Here is a 22,104-nt window from a genome sequence, read left to right on the forward strand (position 1 = left end):
AATCTCACAAATAATTGGGAATTATGTTCCCAATCATCAGAGTTGCAACAAAGAACGCCGTCAGTTTTGCCGGTATCTTCTGAAAAATCAATCCTTGAATTAAATGACAAAAACTCATGAAGTGATACTTCGAACAAGAACATGCACGATTCAACCAAATTAAAAAAACTGAAATTAGAGTTTTAAGTTTTCAAAGACAGAACTGAGTTTGACACTCGATTAACATTCATGAAAAGATATATCTAAGTTATGTTGCAGGTGTTCATCCAAGACATAACCACAACTTCAGAAAACGAAAATTCGAAGAACACTGGTTTCATCCATGCTAATCTTCTCTGTATAGTTTCAATTTTATTCGGATGTTCCGAAAGGACAATTATTGTGTTGACTGTAACCGTATCTGAACAGTGGTTTCTCTGCTTTGATAAATGATGTGCGAAGAAGATAACTAAAAGTTAGGCATGTTTTAAATTAATAGAATCTATATATATCTATATATATATATATATATTAATATAAAGTAGAGCTTTATTCTCTTCTCCTCTTGCCACCTAAGAAAATAGGAGAAAAAGATCTCTACACGTGTCCATCTCCTATTTCCATGAGCAATTTTTCTTGATGACTATTTGGGCCGTTTATGTTTGTGTTGAGATGACAAGGCCCAGTCTCTCTTTTGAATAAAAAAGCCCTAATAACATGTCTCTTTAGTCGACGGTGGTCGGCCTTTCGATTCATGTTAAGAGTGGTATGGTTAAGTAAAGTCTACTGAACCAAACCGATGAGATAAGTCTCGGGTTGTTGAGATAAGTACAATATATTAGAAGATAATGATGTAAGGGTAGTTGTAGATATAGTAGAATCTCCTTGTAAAGATATGGTGGTCGAGTATATGTATCCTACGTGATCAATAAGAATGACATACAGTTTACCAAATACACTTTCTCTCTAAGTTTACATGGTATCAGAGCTTGTGTAACAACGATCATATCAAAAGTTTTAGAGAGATCGTAAATCATGACAAAAGGAGAAATCATTGCGACGGCTGGTTGCAGCGAGAATACTACAACGTCGAGTATCACGTCGTCTCCGTATTTCTTAGCACCGTCTGACAACCCAGGCGTGTCTATCACACCAGTCTCGTTGACTGGTGAGAACTATGCCGAGTGGGCTTTGGAAATGGAGAATGCGCTACGTGCTAAGCGTAAGATCGGATTCATCAATGGCACCTTGTTGATGCCGGATGAGGAGGAGAAACCAACGGAGGCTGAGCTGTGGAAACAAGTCAACTCCATGATCGTAGGATGGATTTGATCCTCGATATCTCCCACTGTGCGATCCACTGTGACGTTCACACCGGATGCTTACAAGATGTGGAATGACGTGAAGCGGAGATTTTCGATTGGGAACGCGGTGCGCGTGCATCAGCTGAGAGCAGAACTAGCAGGGTGCAAGCAAGAAGGTTCAAGTGTGCTGGACTACTTCGGACGGCTCTCATCTAAGTGGGAGGAGCTGCTGAACTACAAGCCCCTTCCAGCGTGTACCTGCGGAGCTTCGGCGAAGATCAGTCAAGACTATGAAGAAGAGAAAGTCCACATGTTTCTCATGGGGCTTGATGACGCACGGTTTGGTAATGTCTGCACCAACAAAATTGGATTGGATCTGTTACCAGATTTAAACTCTGTTTATCAAAGAGTTGTGCGAGAAGAGAGGAGACTTCTTTCAACTCGTGTCGAGACAAGGCAGGATGCAGTTGGTTTTGTGGCCAAAACAGAGCCGTCTCAGTCAGACAATGGCTTGCTTTCTGCTGTAGCAAAGAGTCGAGGTGGTATGGTGTGTACTCATTGCGGTAGGACGGGGCACGAGAAGAAAGAGTGCTGGCAGATCATTGGGTTTCCTGACTGGTGGACTGAGCGTAACCAAGGGGGAGATCGGAGCGGACGAGCCAGAGGAGGCAGAGGGCGTGGACGCAGTTACCAGCCACGATCAAATGCAATGCAGGCTCAACCTTCTGGTGGGACGAATGTTCCTACGTTGACGGCGGATCAGTGGGCCTCATTGACTGCACTCCTGGAGCAGCAAAAGTCCCAACCGATACCAGACAAGCTAAATGGTAAGAAACAGACGGGAGAGGTTATTCTCAACACTGGAGCATCACATCACATGACTGGGGATGCTCGTTTGCTCAGTGATATGTGTGATGTCGTTGGTTGTCCAGTAAGGTTTGCAGATGGAAGTGCAGTTCAGGCTACTCGCTGCGGTGTGCTGCGATTGTCGGAGAAACTGATACTGCCTAATGTTTTATTAGTTCCCGATCTGAATTGTACATTATTGTCTGTGGCGAAATTGCTAAAGCAGACAGGATGTTTTGCCGTGTTTTCTGATACACTGTGTGTTTTGCAGGACCGTTTTACGAGGACTCTGATTGGAGCCGGTGAAGAACGGAACGGTGTGTATGTTTATCGAGATGTGACCGTCAGGCGAGGTATCAGGGTTAAAGCCGCGGAGGACAAGGCTTTGTGGCATCGCAGACTGGGGCATCCGTCTTCTGGTGTTTTAGGATTTTTACCATTTTTATCTGGTGTTTCAAGCAACTCCGACAAGTTTGGAGGTTGTAACATTTGTTTTAAAGCAAAGCAGACTCGTGGTGTTTTTCCCGAGAGTTCTAATAAAGCTTCAGTACCTTTCAAGTTAATTCATGTTGATTTATGGGGTCCCTATCGCGAACCAGCCTCGTGTGGTGCTGTCTATTTCCTGACAATCGTAGATGATTTCTCACGAGCAGTGTGGATACATTTGTTACTCGAAAAATCGGAAGTGAAAACCGTCTTGCCAAACTTCTGTAACCTTGTGCTTCGTCAGTTTGGGCATCCAGTTCGGACTGTACGCAGCGACAATGGAACGGAGTTTCTTTGTTTGTCGAAGTATTTTGCAGAGAATGGGATCGTGCATCACACGTCTTGTGTAGCAACTCCACAGCAGAATGGTAGAGTGGAGAGGAAGCACCAACACATTCTCAATGTTGTGAGATCAATAATGTTTCAGGCAAATCTTCCGATCAAGTTCTGGGGCGAGAGTGTTCTCACCGCAGCACATGTGATAAACCAAACCCCTTCTAGTCTTCTTCACGGTAAATCACCCTACGAATGCTTGTATGGAAAGCGTCCGTCATATGAGAGTATTAAAACGTTTGGGTGTCTGTGCTTCGCTCACAAGTCATTGCGTGACAAAGACAAGTTCAAGGCTAGAAGCAGGAGATGCATCTTTGTTAGCTATCCCTTCGGCAAAAAGGGATGGAAGTTATACGATTTGGATAGTGAAGAGTTCTTTGTCTCGCGTGACGTGGAGTTTGTCGAGACAACGTTCCCGTACAAAGAAGTTTCCCAGAGTACAGAAGCTCCAGCCAATCCTTCTCATCTGAATATTGACTATAGTGAGGAACCGGAGAAAGTGCTGGACTCCAGGGGGAGTGATGATGTTTCTGTAACGGAGACAGAATTAGTAAGTGACGAAGTTGAAACAGAGATGACGACATCAACGGTAACACCAGTTGTCGAGCCAGCAACGACGACGCAGTCACAAGCTAGTGATGCGAATCAAAATAAGGGAAGTGAGCAAGCTCCTGAAGAAAGTCTCGGAAGAGGACAACGGGTTACTAGGCCGTCAGTGAAGTTGCGTGACTACGTGACTTACAACGCAAGCTGCACTCTCGATAAACACAACACATCTCCAGTTCATCCCGCTCCTTCACGGAACTCAGAAATGAGTCCAGGTAACTCTGCCTGCTCCTATCCTATTTTGGCTTATGTTACTGATGCGGTGTTTTCCGAGAAACACCAAGCATTTCTTGCAGCTCTTTCATCGTATGTAGAACCACGGAACTGGAGAGAAGCGATGTTAGATCCCATATGGAATGGAGCGATGTCAACTGAAGTAGTTGCTTTGGAAGATTAGAGAACTTGGGATGTTACGGAGTTGCCGAGATTGAAGAAGGCACTAGTGTGTATGTGGGTATACAAATACAAGTTCAATGCTGACGGAACGATGGAGAGACCCAAGGAAATGCTGGTGGTGTGTGGTAATAGACAAGTAGAAGGAAGAGACTATGGAGAAACCTTCGCGCCTGTCGCTAAAATAACCACAGTTCGAACTCTGTTGGAAGTAGCAGTCGCGAAGAATTGGGAGATACACCAGATGGACGTACACAACGCCTTCCTGCATGGAGAATTGAAAGAAGAAGTATACATGAAGATGCCCCCTGGTTTCTATGGTGATAGTCCAACGAAAGTGTGTAAGCTGAGAAAGTCTCTTTACGGGTTGAAGCAAGCACCAAGATGTTGGTTTGCAAAGCTCACCACTGCACTCAAGCGTTTCGGTTTCAAGCAGTCTTACTCTGACTACTCATTATTCACGTTTATCAAAGACGGTAAAAGCTTGAGAGTCTTGATCTACGTGGATGATCTGATACTTGTGAGTAATGACTTGAGCATGATGATGAAGTTCAAAGCTTACTTGAGTGATTGCTTCAAGATGAAGGATCTAGGCAAAGCGAAATACTTTCTCGGTATAGAGATGGCACGTGGACCAATGGGGATGTTCCTCACACAGAGAAAGTACGCGCTGGAGATCGTTGCTGAATCGGGATTGTTGGGTTGTAAACCGGTAGCAACTCCAATGGAGCAGAATCACAAGTTATTGGCAGATAAAGGATCCAGAGAAGTTCAGAAGAGTGGTAGGACGGCTCGTGTACCTCACGATCACAAGGCTGGAGCTGAGCTATGCTGTACATGTCTTGTCTCAGGTAATGCAGAAGCCGAGAGAAGTTCATTGGGATGCTGCGATGCGAGTACTCAAATATCTGAAGGGTTGTCCTGGTTAGGGAATTATGTTAAAAGCAGTTAGTGATCTTCGCATAAGAGCCTTCTGCGACTCCGACTGGGCCGCGTGTCCTCTGACGAGAAGGTCTCTGTCCGCATTTGTCGTACTGTTGGGAGACTCACCCATCTCGTGGAAGACGAAGAAGCAGGATACAGTATCTCACTCTTCCGCGGAGGCAGAGTACAGGTCAATGGCGGCGACTCTGCGTGAGCTAAAGTGGTTGAAACGGCTTCTTGCGGACATGGGAGTGAAGCATGATGAACCTATGCAGCTTTTCTGTGATAGAAAATCAGCCATATACATCGCTACTAATCCGGTATTCCACGAAAGGACCAAACATATCGAGTCAGACTGTCATAGTGTTCGAGACGCAGTGCAAGATCGGCTAATAACATTACGACATGTTCGGACAACGCAACAACTAGCTGACGTAATGACGAAGGCATTGGGTAGTTCCGCGTTTCACTATCTAATGAACAAGTTGGGAGTTAGAAACTTACACTCACCAACTTGAGGGGGAGTGTTAAGAGTGGTATGGTTAAGTAAAGTCTACTGAACCAAACCGATGAGATAAGTCTCGGGTTGTTGAGATAAGTACAATATATTAGAAGATAATGATGTAAGGGTAGTTGTAGTAGAATCTCCTTGTAAAGATATGGTGGTCGAGTATATGTATCCTACGTAATCAATGAGAATGACATACAGTTTACCAAATACACTTTCTCTCTAAGTTTACAATTCACAATGACATACAGTTTACCAAATACACTTTCTCTCTAAGTTTACAATTCACCTATATTCCATTGGCTCTGCTTAACGCTTTTTTTCGTATTGAAACTTTATCACTACCATTCACCATTAATTATCTCATTTAAGCTCTACCATGATGTTGAATGTTATAACCCCTTTCCTAACCTCTATAGCTAAACCCTAATTTGTTCCACTATAAATAGAGATGCAGCAAACTCAGAATCTCACAGCTTTACCTGATCCAACCCTTCTGCTTCCTTACAAAGACAACCTGCAACAATAGTACCATCCCATATATTTATTACTGATTTGAAGTCCGGTCGCTATTCTCAGGCAGTGGTAACGCCTCTTATGCGTATCTGGGTACCTCGGGACGTGAAGCAAAGAGGGAGGGAGTTGACATGCTATTGCTTGATGAGAAGGTTAGGCTCATATTGTCTCCTTGACAGTGCCGTGCCACAGTATGAAAAAAAGAAACTTTCGCTTATGGCAGCAAAGTATTTTTTTAAATGAGGGATCATCTATTATTAATTTACTATGAGAGGCATAAAGAGAGCTTCACCCGATCAGAGATTATCTATGTACCACGGACGCAAAATTCAAAGGCAGATAGTCTAGCACGCAGTGCTAGAAAGCAACCGTCTATTGTCGTTCATATGGATGCAGATTACCCGGTTTGGTTTACAGAGTCAGTATGAGTCTGTATTGTTGATGACAAAAAAAAAAAAAAACTATGAGAGGCATAAAGTTATAAGAATTTAAACTACACGAACACGAGGAAAGCAGTATAATAGTTAGGATTTGAACATGGGCTTATAAAAATATGGATTTCCTAAGCATGTACACAATTATTAATTGCTAAAGAGTAATTAGATGTTGGATTACAATTTTGAATGCATTTTTGAGATATTGGAAAACAAAGTTGATAAATTTTATCTTTGATCGATTATGGCATAAAAATAAGTAGTTTAATCATCTTATCTTAAAAATTAGTTATAAATTTTAATAATAAATATTTGATTAATATTTTTTAAGTATCTTGTTGTATAATTCATATTTTGTTTGTTAGTTTACCTTATTATAATTTCTTCTCTATCATAGTGTATATTATTATTTTTGTTATAGAGATTTTTATGATTCGCTTCGGGCAACCAAAAATGCTCGCACGGCTCTGCTCCTTGATTATACATTATCTTTTTCCCATTCGTCCATATATACTTACAAAGGCGGTTCATGTTTTCACTCTTCAAAGTCCACTCTCCTGCAAGTTTCTGTCAATGTGCATCGGCTTAACACCCACCACAAGCCGTCCATTTGTTCTCAGTTGTCACACGTCTTCTTAGAGGAGCTTGATGTGAAAAGAGGGTGAGCTCATGGTCATGGACATGCAACTTCTTGATGAAAAGGTATGTGTCTCCTTGATAAGCTTTTACAATCGTTTTAACTCACACACATATATTCCTATGTTTCCATCACGTCACTTTAATCTTAGCTTAGGCATGGGCATTCGGGTCGTCGGGTCGGATTCGGGTCAGGTCCTTTCGGGTCTGGATCTTTCGGGTCTAAGAATTTAGGACCCGATAGGGTATTTTCAAATTTTTGGTTTCGGGCCGGTTCGGGTCGTGCCGGGTCTGGGTAGGGTCGGGTCTTAGATAGTTAGACCCATTCGGGTAATTAGAATTTATCGGTTCGGATTCGGTTCGGTTTCGGGTCGGGTTCGGTTCGGGTTCGATCTAAAAAAGACCTAAAAATACAAAAAAATCTGAAAATATTTATATATCCGAAAATATTTAAAATTTTATTCAAAATTTGTGTTTTTATTATATTAAAATGTGTATATATACTAAACTATGCGAGATAAAACAACAATTCGTTGTCTCCTAGTGGTTGACCCCCATGTTCTCTAGACAAATAACCCGTCTTCGATTCCCCCTTGATGCATTTTATTTAGTTTACATTATTAATTCGGGTACCCATCGGGTTTCGGGTTTGGGTCGGGTCGGGTCCAAGACCCGCGGGTCCTCTGCAACAAAACCCGATAGGGTAATTTGATCGGATCGGTTCTTACCCGAACCGGATTTTTTCGGGTCGGTTTCGGGTGAGGTCTTCGGGTCCGGGTAAAATGCCCAGGCCTATCTTAGCTCATCAATGTGTTATTACCCTTCGAATTTGGTAGACCGCAGAGTTGATTTTAAAGTGTTGGCGTATACTCCTTTTACTGATCTTGATTAGTGATGTTAACACGTTAAAGTGTATGGCTTTTAAAGAGCATTCTTGATTTCTGAAACAGAGCATTGTTGTTTTTGTTCTGAATGGCGTTCACTGTTTTGCAGACTGCTGGACACAAGGATCTTCTTGAAGATGATCCTTACCTGAAACAGAGACTGAGACTTCGTAACTCGTACATCACAACTCTCAATGTATGTCAAACTTAAACTTGAAACTCTTTCGAGATCATGAACACATGCTCTGTTTTTCTCGGATGCAACAAAACAGAGCGGGAGAGAATCTTTTCTTAGCTTGTTTGTTTGTCTTACCAAGCGCTTTGATTTTGGTTCGGTTTGATTCAAATAATAAATAATAAACCATTTTGGTTTAGTTTTGCCTCGTAATATTTCCGTTGGGTTCGGTTTGATTGTTTCGATTACGCTTCTTTGTCCTTTGTCGTCTACTCAACTTTCACACATGTCGACTTGCCGTATGTGGTCCCGAAAACGGCAGACATGTTTGCTAAAAGAGGCCGTTGAAAAAGGAAAGTGGTGCCAAGAAAACGACACGGTGTTTAGGTCTCGTCTATACTCTATAGACACACGCCTTCCTTGCATTTTTCGATTCGGTAACGCCCCAACGGCTGTATTTATTGCCGGGAATTTATAGCGTACATGTACGGTGTACCTGTTTTTTATGCGTAATAAGTACATTTTTAGTTTAACTCTCATAGGTCAAAAAGTTCACACTCGAAAAAGTCGGTGACTGGCAGTCACGCGCCTCTCAACTGATTTTAAAGGAAGAAAAAGATATTCAGAAATATTTTTTATGATTACTCAAATATTAGCTAAAAGTTGAAGAAGGCCAAAGAAAATGATTATCGACAAAAGGAAAAATACTCAACGAATAAATAGGTGTCAATAGACCACGAGTACAGGGCACCACCGACTACAACCGAGGCAGTATAGCACCGGCCAAACGACCGCAAAGTTCATAACTTTTCTTCATTTTCAGTTGTTCAAAAAAAGAAAAAACTTCATTTGATAACCTTTTTAGTTTATTTTTACAAAGGTTGCAAATTTTATTAAAATGCATTTAGAATTAATGAGTAAAAAGTTTTGGGGATGAATTTCAAATTAATATATATATATATATAATTTTTAATATGAAAAAACTATTTTGATCATTTTATTTTTGAAAATTATTTTTCTGCTAACTTTTTTTTCTCTGCTAAAAATTTAAAAATAGTTATTTGAGAAAATTGTCAACAAAAAAAAAGGTTATCTTTATTTATGAGCGTTATGCTAATAATTATTTTCATTTTTGCAATAAGTTATTAGATTCTCTCTGTTTCTCAATCCCTTAAAGAGTGGCAACTAACATAATTAACAACTAGATCTTAACTCGCCCGACTGGGCGGGTCTATATTTTTATGATATATATATAAACATTTGCAGATCTTAATTTAGTTGAACGAATTTGTATTATTAAAGTTTACTGTTTAAACTTTGTATTTCGTCACTGTATTGTGTAATCTTGAAATGTTGAGAACAAACAATATTTTATTTAGATTTTAACAAATTTACAGCTTTATGAAAAATACATATTCTATTTTATGTATATTCATTTGTTTATGGAAAATTACACGAAGCCAAATATATCAATTCAATATGGTTAAAAAATCATGTGTATTATATATTTTGTAACTGGATGTGTAAGATCTGTCAAATTGTTATACAGTATTTAAAATCTATATTATTATAATATATCTTAATACAATTATAGGGGAACCTTATTTATAATTAATGAAAAAAATGTTGAAACGGCAATATATATTACATCAGAAACTGTTTGTTCTTAATATATGATAAATACTTTTAAAATATGTAAGAATAAGGTATTTAAAATAATTTTTTTCACATAAATAAATAATAATAATAGAAAAACAAAGATAAAATAATAAATGTAATTTGGAGAGGTAGTTATTCGATATTAACCTCCAGCACTCGTAACTGTAAAGTTCTCAATAAACCGCCATTCACCAATAGGAAGGTTGCGCTGTAGACGATACATCTGATTTCTTTTGGCAGAAGCATGAAGTTTCTCACCCTAAACACAATATAAAAGCTGATATTAATATTTTTTGCTAGTATAAACAACAAAATCGATAGAGTATTACATATAAGAGACAATATATATATATATATATATATATAAAATCAAACTTACTTGTTCATCCATGAGAACGCATTCGAGAGATTCACCAGAGTTGTTGTTTATCTTACATGAGTGAAGACACTTCACATGTACTTGCCAAGTGTCTTTGAAGGGTTTGACTTGGTTAAGAAAAACCAAACTCTGCTTGTTCGACAAAACCAAACTACTTTACTTGTTAGACATTTTAGTTTTTTTTTCTTTGCTACGGTGAGTATGAAGAATATGAAGGGAAGGTTTATATATATAGTGGGTTATACGTAATCTAAAGAATTTTTTAAAAAATTTAATAGCACGATTTTTGTGGAGTCAATCAAGCAAGATATATATTAGTTGCCTAAGTAACTAAATTGGTTAGCACAAAAAGAGAATATTCGGTTGTTATACTTAAAAGTGGTTTTGATAATTTATTATTTGAAAATTGGATAAAGAAGGTGTGAAATGAGGGAATCAAGTAATTAGGATTCTCGTTCAGATATGTTAGTTTGTAAGATCGATATATGTGGAGTTAATGTGTTGGAATTATGTTTTTGTTAAGTTTAGATTTTGTGTATATTTTTTTTTGAAATATATGCCTTATTTTTAACTTGGAAGTTACGTTCTGTTAAAATCTAGCCGTTTTTATTAATCCTATTTTAAGTTAAAATCTAAAGTATTAAATATATGCCTTATTTTGTTTTGTTCACGTTTTTAAAAAGTATGTCAAATTTTTAAATTAAAATCTAAAGTATTAACTATATCTGTGCATCCAACCAAAACAGTTTTTATTAATCCTACTATTTATATACCCAAACAACTCTGAAATGTACTTCAGTTTTAATAATATAGATAGTCGCTTGTGGCACAAACAAAATCAGCCTCTAATTAATCCGTTGCTCCTTTTTCTGTACAGTAACGACTAAAGTATTATAACAAACCCAACTTTTATATCAATCACATATCTCCCTTCTTATATATTAAAACAGAAGTCATGACTTCTTTTCATGTGTAATTTTTTTTAATTTGGATCATTCCTAATAAATATCATATTTTACATAAGTTCATTATTATATTTTTTAATATTTTTATCTTTTTATTTGAAATACAAATGAATATATTTAAAATGTTCTTCTTTTTTTTTTGACAGCAAACATTTACAAACTCATGTAGACTCTGTAAACCAAGTTGGTAAAACTACATCCATGTGCATGACGAAAGACAGTTGTTGCCGAGCACTCCGTGCCAAGCTATCCGCCCTTTTGTTCTCCATCCTAGGAACATGAACAATTTCTGAGTTGACAAAACTTTGTCGCAAAATCTTGATATCTTCCAGGTAGCTTTCAAATGCTGGCCATTCCTCTGGTTCCGAAACCATCTTCACCAGTTGAGAACAATCCGTTGCAAACGTAACCTGAAACTGCCTTAAATTTCGCATACATTCCATCGCCCAAATCAATGCCTCCATCTCCGAATGAAGAGGTGAGAGGGATGCCCTTACATTTCGTGCTCCCAATAAGCCATCAAACCCTGGCAGCGTGCTATGCCATCCTTGTCCTGAAAAAAGATCCTTGTCTTTCCAAGAACCATCCGTGAAACACCATCGTCCTATGGTCCCTATATCAGGCCGTACCTGTACTTCCTGTACCAATCTACGTTCTTTAATAACTTGTGCTTCAGCCCACATTGTTGATTCCACTTCTGCCAATCTCAGCATGTCTCTTGGGTCCATATCTAAATTACTGAACACTTTGTTGTTCCGATCCTTCCAAATATACTATAATATCCATGCAAACTGGTGATCCACCATTTTTGGATTAAGTTTCCAGAATAGATGATCCATATTAGCAAAAAAGATAGCCAATTGGGAAAATGTTTGGATTTGATGGGATCTTGGATAATGCCCACACTTGACGTGCTGGAGGACATTCAAAAAACACATGGTTTATTGATTCCTCCGGAGCTCCGCACCTGGCACAGCAGGTGTCTCCTTGCATCCCTCGTGCTTTTAATGTTTTCGTCACCGCTATACAACCAGTTACCAGCTGCCAAAGAAAGTGTTTTAGCTTCGGAGGACACCTCACCTTCCAACAGTATGCCTTAAGGATATCCACATTAGGGCCATAAAAATCAGGTGGTTTCTCCTTGTCAGGATAAATCCTTTCTACCTGATATCCTGATTGTACCGTATATTTTCCATTTTTTGTGAAATGCCATCCATTCCTATCTGCCAACTGATTTCTGCCCAATGGTATACTCTCAATTATTTTTGCATCTTGTGGATCCACCAAATCCCTAATTGCATGTACATTCCATGTGCGTGATTCTTGATTAATGAAATAATCTACAGTGAGGTCCGGGTAACTATTATGAAGGTTTTTGTTGGCTGGTCTCGGGCGAGTGGATGGGAACCAAGGGTCATTCCATACTGAAATAGATGATCCTGTTCCTACCCTTTTAATTAGTCATTTATAAACCAGAGATCTAGCAGAAGTAATACTCCTCCAGCCATATGACGGGGAGTATGAGCGAATCGGTTCCAGGGGTGAAGAATTCATGTAATACCGTCCTTTGAAGACTCGAGCAAAGAGGGAATTTGGCTTCTCGATCAGCCGCCACAACTGTTTCCCAAGCATTGCCGTATTAAAATCAGTCAAATCCTTAAAACCCAACCCACCATTGTCTTTATGGGCACACACTTTATTCGATGATTTCCAATGCATACCTCTTGTGCTACCTCCTGGACTCTACCAAAATTGGGCGACTGCACCTGTGAGCTTCTTCACTGTAGTTTTTGGCAACCGGTACACAGACATCACATGGTTTGGCAAAGCCGTAATAACTGATTTAATGATCACCTCTTTTCCACCCTTGGTAAAAAAACGAAAAGTCCATCCATTAACCCTACTATTCAGCCGTTCTTGTACAAAGCCAAACACTTGTACTTTAGAGCCACCTAGACTTTCCGGCAGTCCTAAATAAGATCCCATTCTACCTAAATTCTGGATTCCCAAAATATCCCTCAATTCTTGACGGCTAGCCTCTTCAATCTTATGTCCAAATTGAATGGAAGATTTCTGAAAATTAATTTGTTGCCCTGAGACAGTTTGTATTCCTTTAGAATCCTGAGAATAGTCTGACACTCCTCCTTTTTTGCCTTGCAGAAAAACAAACTATCATCCGCAAATAACAAATGAGAGATTGCAGGGCAAGCTCTTGCCACTTTCATACCAGTTAAATGTTTCATCCGCTCTGCCTTTTTAATATTTGAAATTAATGCCTCCGTACACATAATAAATAAATAAGGAGATAAGGGATCCCCTTGCCGTAAACCTCGCTGGGGGGTTATAAGACCCCGAGGTTGCCCATTTATAAGAACCCTGTATTGGACTGAGGAAATACATTCGCGCATTAATTTGATCCAGTGAGAATCAAAACCCATTTTGTAAAGGAGAGCCTCAATGAAATTCCACTCTATCTGATCATAAGCCTTGCTCATATCTGTTTTAATTGCCATAAAATTATTCTGACAAGACTTATTGTCAACCGGGAAAACTATGGGAAAGGAAAGGGAAAGGCGGTTGATGTGGTGGACTCTAAGTGGGTCAAGGTAGCTGAGAAGGGATCTAGGAAACCTTCTACCTACTATGGTAGTTATAGAGGAGCTGGTGAGGGCTCTCGATACAGAAACACGCGGAGGGAGGAGGGGAGAAGTGGAGGTACACATGGGGGAGTTGGTGATCAAGAGATACGTGCCAGACCTTCTTCGCATCAACCAAGAGAGTCTCATGGTCAGAGGACTCCAGTTTCCGCAGTTAGGGAAGAAGGGGAGATCAAGAGTACTGGTGATGATGCAGCGACTGACGAGTTTCAACTTGAACTAGCTAAGACGCAGGCGGAAGGATCAGAGGCGATAATTGACACTACTGAGGAGGAGATGGGTTTAATCAAGCTTAAGGGAGTGATGGGGCAACAGGAGGACATAACAGCTGACATTGATATGGAAATAGAGGCTATTCATGCTTCCATATTGGAGAATGGTGAGGATGTGGAGGTAGAGGATGAGTTTCAGACTCTCTCGGAGGAGGAAGCTGAGCAACTGGCTGAGGTTGATGGGCAAGAGGAACTGGTGAGTGGTGATGGCAACAACGCAACGGTAGCAGATGACATGGCGACGAGACAGAGTAATCGCAGGAGGCTGCTCAAACCCAGCACTGCGGGTAGCAACAAGATGAGGATGGCAAGCTCGCTTCTCTCTCCACGCAAACGTGCTGTAGCTAAGGTGGGAATTCGTCAGGGTGATGGTGGTAAAGCGTTAGAAAGAAAGGGGCCTTCAAACCCGAAGTCAACGAACCTCAAGTTTTAAGATTATGGATCAAGACCTATAAATTAGTTTCGACAATGAGGGTGGGGAAAGAGGAAATTGTGATGATTATTGTGGCTTTTATTAAGATATGGAATAAAATTAGAATTTTAAGTTTGTGGTGGTGTTTTCTTGCTGTATGCGTACGTGTATTGTTATGTATGTTATGTGGTGTGAGTGTGGACTCTTTGGATTGGAGATATGGCTGTGGGAGTCGGCTTATAACGGGTCTATTATATATGGTATTGGCCTTGGTTTGGTATGGAACTATGGAGGCTTTGGGATCATTGGCGACTATGATTTTAGGTATCATGGTGCAAATTTGTTTGAGATCAAGGAGATGGGGTTCATCCTTAAGTCAAGTTAGAGGGTTTTATATAGTATTGTGTACCCTTTGTGTTTTATATGAATTAACTAATGGGATGTTTATGGTAGGCTTAGTTGCTAGTTTAAATGCACTGAAATGGTCTTACAAGTCTAATGGTATGTTTTATCAAAATAGCTGGTTCGCTAAGCGATTGATAAATCTTGTACATTTATATGAACTATTGGTATTTTTGAGAGAGAACTGTAATGGTTTAAATATATATAATATGTATCTTGTTTTGATGGGTTTATGGAATGACGGCAAGGAGTCATCGGCAATTTGGAAAGATGGGTTTCGGTGGTGTGATCATGATTCTGATGGGTTTAGTGATACACTTAATGGGTTTGAGTACGGGATTTATGGTTTCCAGGCACCTGGTATTATAAGACTTGAGCATCATTAAACTCCAGTCCTCTCGCTCGAAAGGGCAAAATCAGTCTCTTTATATATGAAAATATTAAGTTGGAATTGCACAGGTCTTGGAAGTCACTGGACAAAGAGTTATCTCCGGGAAATATGGCATCAAAACAAACCAAATTTTTTATTTTTATCAGAAACGAAACAGGATTTTGGTTTAGTACAAGGATTTCAATTTCACTTTGGTTATGACAATCTGGCTACGGTGGATCCAATTGGGAGAAGTGGTGGTTTAGCTCTCTATTATAACAATGAGTTCCAAGTTAAAATTTTATATTCAAGTAATAGAATGATTGATGTTGAGGCTGTGGTAAAAGGGAAACAAGTTTTCCTTACATTTGTATATGGTGAACCGGATCAGAAACTAAGGGAACAAGTTTGGGAGCGATTAACCCGGTATGGGTTATCCAGGTCGGATCCTTGGTTTATTATAGGAGATCTAAATGAGATTACTGGGAATCATGAAAAGGATGGAGGTTTTATACGATGTGCAACATCTTTTATTCCTTTTAACAATATGATACGAAATAGTGGGTTATTAGAATTCCCGGCTCGAGGTAATAAATTTTCATGGCAAGGCCGGAGAGGCAAAGGGAAAGGAGCGGTGATGGTAAGATGTAGATTGGATCGAGCCTTAGCTAATGAAGAATGGCACACACTGTTTCCAGTTTCTTATACAGAATACTTGAGGATGGTGGGTTCGGATCATCGCCCTGTGATTGCTTTTTTGGAAGACAGATCATCAAAGAGAAGAAGGGGACAATTTAGGTTTGATAAAAGGTGGTTAGGCCAAGAGGGGCTAATGGAGTCAATTGTATCGGGCTGGACAGAATCCAGAACAGGTCAATCAGAGGATTTTATTACTAAAATTAGTAACTGCCGCCATGAGATATCATCTTGGCGGAAGGAAAATCAACCATATGGAAAGGAAAAAATCCATAATCTTCAACAAGTTTTGGAGGAGGTACAAACAGATAACAACAGATCACAAGAGGAGATTATTGAGATTTCCAGGAAATTACAAGAGGCGTATAAGGATGAAGAAGAGTATTGGCATCAGAAGAGTCGGAATATGTGGCATTCATCGGGGGATCTTAACACAAAATTTTATCATGCTTTGACAAAGCAACGACGCATTCGAAATAAAATAGTTGGCCTTCATGATGATACGGGTAAATGGATTACAGATGAGAATGGTGTTGAAAATGTGGCGGTAAATTATTTTGAGGGTTTGTTTCATTATACTAATCCTTCTGAGTTTGATAGTTTTCTGGAAGAGATAGGACCAACAATTTCTCCACAGATGAATCAAATGCTACTACGGTTAGCAACAGAGGAAGAAGTCAGACAAGCACTATTTATGATGCATCCGGAAAAAGCGCCAGGGCCGGATGGGATGACGGCTCTCTTTTTTCAACATTCTTGGCATGTTATTAAAACAGATGTGGTGGAGCTGGTGAATAATTTTTTGATTACAGGCGATCTGGATCCAAGGATAAATTTAATAATATTTGTATGATACCAAAAGTGGAGAGGCCGACAAGGATGACAGAACTAAGGCCGATAAGTCTTTGTAATGTTGGCTACAAGATCATATCGAAATTTTTGTGTCAAAGATTGAAAAGTTGTCTTCCCAGGTTAATTTCGGAAACACAATCGGCTTTTGTGGCAGGAAGGATAATTTCGGATAATATTCTTATTGCACAGGAAATGTTTCATGGTTTGAGAGCGAATATTTAAAATGTTCTAACAAAAATACAAAATCTTTTTAAAATCTTCTTAGAATCTTTTTAAATTTACTTTCAAAAATTAGTTAGTTTTAATTTAAATTATCATAAAATATAATTAGAAATTAAAATTGAATATAGTTTTGGTTTATAAACGAAAATTTAAATAAAATGAAATTAATTAATTTCACAAATACATTTACTAATAATTTTTAAAGATTTTGTTAGAAATAAATATTTATTTTCATTTTAATTTTTTTCAAAAAAATTTTCTAATAAAATAAAAATCATGATTTTTTGATGAGTGATATTTTTATTTGGACCATCATTTAAATTTTATGTTAAATGTATATCACTAATGCTAATATACATAATATTTTTAACTACTTTAATCATAATATCTTTTATATTTTTTATTTAAAAAAAAAAATTCTAACAAATCTCTTGAAAAAGATTATAATAAGATCTTAATTGTCATAAATTTAATATAAATATTTTCAACTAATTTTGTAATTAGTAATGAAATTTTATTAAAAGAATAAAAGTATATCCTATTTTATCAATTTTATAATAATATCTATCATTTTAAAATAAAAATGTTATATTGAACAAAATATGATAAAATTATTTTAAATTGATAAGTTAACATATTTTATTTTCACAAATATAAAATATTTATGCTAAAAATATAATATGTTGGTAGAACGGGTTAATATTAGTAAACTATATAATACATGTATAAAAATTTAACTTATCTGAAACTTTTTAATATACAGTAATTTATTATATAAAAATTAATAAACATTAAAAAATTACTAAAAAAATCTAGCGATTTGAATTACGGATCATGATTATAATAAATTAAATATAAAATTGTTTTCATATATATATATTGTTTCATGCATTAAAAAATTTAATTTAGTAATCAAACGCAAATTCAATAAGACAAATATATAATAAGCAAAATATATATGTGATGATTTTAATTTACAGCATGAAAACTATAAAATTATTATATTTAGCATAATTATACAAACATTTAAATATGTGAGTAACATTAAAAATATATAATAATTATGTAAAACAAATATCTATATATATAAATGTAAAAATATATACCCGCACGGTTGTGCAGGTGAAAATCTAGTTCTTTAATTGAAAGTTAATAATAACAGTCAAATATAGTGTTTAATAACAAAAGTTGGATTATATACAAAATTCTAGTATTTTTAGATGGAGTTATTCATGAATGTCGTTAGGGCATCTCAATCCCTACTTCATTTTTTCCTCTAAAATGGAGTAAAAAATGCTCCAACCCAACTCCATATCTCACTCCATAATGAAATTTACTCTATAAATGGAATAATCTATTTTTTGTTTGTTCATCACTCCATTATGGAGTAGGAAATAGAGTAGAGTTGGAGTAATTTTACTCCATTTTTACTTTTACTCTATTTTAGAAAAAAAATGAAATTTTAAATGGAAATGCTCTTAGAATGTACGAAAATAAAATGCAATAGTAGAAAATGAATAAAAAATTATGTTATTTATTGATGAAAATGTTGTGAAAAAGATGAGAATTAAAATGACAAGATGGTTCACTTTCTTTAACTCTAAAAGGAAAAAATGAAGGATCCAAATAGTCCTCTTTTGCCCGTTTCAGTAAAAGCCCCTTTCCTCAGTCACATACAAACTTCTCTTATGTACACAAAGTAATCTCCAACCACTAGCATCATCTCTCAATACCTAAACAAGTGAAACTAGACGGAGCCTATGCAGAGAAAAATGAATGGAAAGAAGAGAAGAGAGACAGATCCACAGGGCAATAAAGAGGGGAGAATGAATGAACAAATCATAAAGAGCTGACACTCTACAGTAATGAAGCATCTTAAGAAGTCAAGTGGAATTATTTGAGAAGTTTCATAAGGGTAATGAGGAGTCCTAGAAGAGTGAATTTTTCTAGTATTAACCGCTATAGTGCCTCACAGAGTACTCCAATACTTCTCTGCTTGGACAAACAATCTCCTTTACTCGAGTACCGTTCTTGTATATCTTCACTGTTGGTACAACCCTCACGTTCTCTGCATTACCTATCGAAGGACATTTATCGATGTCCACCTAACCAAAAAAAGATAGGTTTAGAGACAATAGCTTCCTAAGTTAAATTATTATGAAATACTTTTTGAGTACTGTAACTTTACCTTGAGGAAGTGTATAGAAGGATAACGAGTACATAGCGAGTCCACAAATGGAGATAACTGCTTGCATTGATGATCAGAGACCGTCGAGAAATGTATAACCGAAACTCCTGGATTCAATAACAAGGTATCAAGAAAATATATCATTCATTGACAACTAGACAATTATATGTCATGTCTCTTTACCTGGTAGATTCATGGCAGCTTTAAACTGTTCACGGCTATAAACTTCCTCAACTTCACCACCAAACTCCATATTCAAAACTTCTTCTCCACGAGATTTCTTCAATGCCACTTGAGCATGGAACAACGATTCAGCAACTTCCTTGTCATGAGGTAGTTCCTTCCTCAACGCTTCGTAATCACTCACTGCAGCTGCCCATCTCTCCATCTACAGTTCAACAGAGAAAACCTCAAGCACAAACTACAAGCCAAACTAATCGAACCGGCTTCTTATGTACCTTGTTATTACAGGCAGCTCTCCTAAGAAGAGGCTTTGTGTAACGTGGTTGGAAACGCAGCGCTTGGTTACAATCTTCAACCGAACGTTCCCACATTCCAAGCTTAAACCAACAAGCAGCTCGGTTGCAATACAAAATAGCGTTGCACGGATCAAGCCTAAGGCCTTCTGCATAAGCTGAGCTTGCTTCCGTGTATCTTTCCGATTTATAAAGATCGTTACCACGAACACGAGCTCTAGCAACCAATGTGACAGTATTGTGTAACATGGCAACTTCGTTGCTCCGTGGATCGATTTTGCTAGCTTTCTCAGCAGCCATCACTGCGTTTTCAAACCTTCCTAGAGCCATCTCGATCTGAGCTTTGACAAAGTACGTATAAGCTTCACAGGCTATGCCAGAGAACGAGCAATGTGCTGGAAACGGCTCTGCTTTGGGAACTTCTAGAAGATTTGATTGTGCATCATCAAGGCGGTGGAGTTTCAAGAGTGCTTCTACTTTACACATACCTAGCTGCATGTTTAAGAGTCAAAGACATAACATTTGATTCCGGTTCTGATTCTATCTAATCCGACATTAAGTTGAGTTCTTACATGTGGAGAAAAGTCAGCTCCAGAAACAATAGCTGCATCTGCTTCCATCAAAGCAGCTTTCCAATCACCGAGCTTCCTCGCATCTGCACATTTGCTCATGTGCTTCTCAACTGCTTCAAGCTTCCGCAGCTCCATAGGATCTGATGGTTTCCCAAGAAGACAAAGATGCTTCCTCGCACTATCAACCTGTCCTAATCTGCGAGCGAGACACAACAATGAAGTTTCAGACAAAGCAGCAAACAGCTTTTGAGTTTCAGACAAGAAACTACCTAATAAGCAAAAGACCCAAACGGTGATGAGCTCTTCCATAGTTTGGATCCAATCTCAAAGCTTCTTCACACTCCTTCACAGCTTCACCGATTCGAGCAAGACCCGTCAATGCGGCGGCACGGTTGCTCCGGTAAGCAGCGTTTGTCGGTGATAAAGCTATAGCTTTATCGTACAACTTCAAAGCCTCACTGAACAGACCTTTCTTGTACATCTCGTTGCCTACTCTCTTCACTTCCTCTGGATCCGAACTGCTTCTGCTGGAGCCACCGACAGTAACCGGCGAGCTCAGTGCTTGTCTGGTGGAGATGGGTTTCGCCGGAGAGACACTGCTTCCTCCTCCGCCTCGCATTATGCTTCCGTGACCGTACGTTCCCGTGCCGGATCCGAGAACGTCGCTTCTCGACCGGCTTTGCGTCATTCCGGTGATTTGGATCTTACCGGAGGGACAAATGTTTCCGGTGGGAAGTACATTCGCCGGAGAAGTAGCAGAGGAGGAGGAGATGAGTGGTTGTTGTGAGTTTGAAGTAACCGAGTCCGATCTCGAACCGGATTGACTACCAGTAACCGAACCGGATCTTCCGGTAACCGGAGCATGTCTAATCCGACCGGTCACAGATCCGGAAGAGCTAGAGCTGCTGCTACTTGTAGTGGTTGTGGTTGTAGTGAGTCCACGTGGCTGAGAACGAAGCGGAGAAACCGGCGAACCGAGATCCAGCTCACGAAAGTCCGGTTTATTGATGTCGGAGGTTAATGAATCACGGAGACGGTTGTTAGATTCAATAACCGGTTTACCTGAATGTGACATTTTTTTTAAAACCGGTGAAGAAACGAACCAAGTGAATGATCGAAGAGGAACACTCTAATAGAGGTTTCTTGGTATTAGCGTCGTCAATGGAGACGGCGAAGAAGAGTGGAGATGAAAGGAGGATTGGATACTCTGAACAAAGGCATGGGAAGGAAAAGCGAAAGAGATGGGGATCTCGTGATTTTTAAAAGAGTGAAGCAAAGAATGAATGTGAGTGTCTAGAGAGAGAAAGTGCTTGTTGCTAAAGAGAGAAGGTTCACAGAAGAAGGAGAAGCAGTGAAGATGGAGGAGAAGCTGACCGAATATTCACAATTAAATACTCACTCCGTTTCGTTTTAAAGCTACGCACATAGATTAAGAAAATCATTAATTTATTATATTTTCAAAACAAAAACATTATTAATTATTTATCTAACCACAATTCAACCAATAGAAAAATAAAAGATATATTATCATTGATCATACAACATTAATTATTAATAAATATTACATAGAAAACCGAAAACGACATATAATTTAGAACAAAAAATTTTTCTCTAAAACAACTTATATTGAAAAACGGAAGGAGTAACACATAAACATATATTTTATTTATTTCGTTTGAAAGAAAAAGGTTGAATTATTTTACATAGAAAAATAAAATAAAATAAAATTTGGAAAGCTAATGGTATTAATAAATTTAATACATGACACGACTGAATTAACGAACTTTTGAAGTCATGGATAAAATTATATATCATATAGTTCCAAAAATTCAGTTTAAATTTCTTTAAAAAAATAATTAAAGTTCTATTTAAATTTTATTTTTATTTTGTATCGAAATCAAATAAAACAAGTTTCTATTTATAAAGTATGAAAAATGATAAATTTTAATGTAAATAGG

The 22,104-nt window shown here is 38.1% G+C and overlaps 1 protein-coding gene and 1 pseudogene across 1 annotated transcript; both read right to left on the bottom strand.

Moving 5' to 3' along the window:
* Positions 1–287: 287 nt before the first annotated feature.
* LOC117134541 lies at positions 288–375 on the bottom strand (annotated as a pseudogene).
* Positions 376–18,424: 18,049 nt separating this feature from the next.
* On the bottom strand, positions 18,425–21,520 carry LOC103868440 (TPR repeat-containing thioredoxin TTL1). Its single transcript, XM_009146531.3, has 6 exons — positions 20,416–21,520; positions 20,147–20,342; positions 19,557–20,066; positions 19,282–19,486; positions 19,099–19,205; positions 18,425–19,015 (listed from the first exon to the last, which is right to left on the bottom strand). Exons 1-6 carry the CDS (start codon positions 21,219–21,221, stop codon positions 18,863–18,865), a joined length of 1,977 nt encoding a protein of 658 aa, XP_009144779.1. The 5' UTR covers positions 21,222–21,520; the 3' UTR covers positions 18,425–18,862.
* Between the last annotated feature and the right edge of the window lie 584 nt (positions 21,521–22,104).

Source organism: Brassica rapa, chromosome A05 (genome assembly GCF_000309985.2).
Source record: "Brassica rapa cultivar Chiifu-401-42 chromosome A05, CAAS_Brap_v3.01, whole genome shotgun sequence".
In the NCBI taxonomy this organism is placed as follows: domain Eukaryota; kingdom Viridiplantae; phylum Streptophyta; class Magnoliopsida; order Brassicales; family Brassicaceae; genus Brassica; species Brassica rapa.

Excerpts from the sequence above, each read along its gene's own strand:
- LOC103868440 (XM_009146531.3), bottom strand. The coding sequence starts at position 21,221 with ATGTCACATTCAGGTAAACCGGTTATTGAATCTAACAACCGTCTCCGT. Across the intron at positions 19,487-19,556 it reads GAGCTGCCTGTAATAACAAG|ATGGAGAGATGGGCAGCTGC; the intron begins GTACATAAGAAG and ends GTTGAACTGTAG. Across the intron at positions 19,016-19,098 it reads CTTCTATACACTTCCTCAAG|GTGGACATCGATAAATGTCC; the intron begins GTAAAGTTACAG and ends TTTTTTGGTTAG.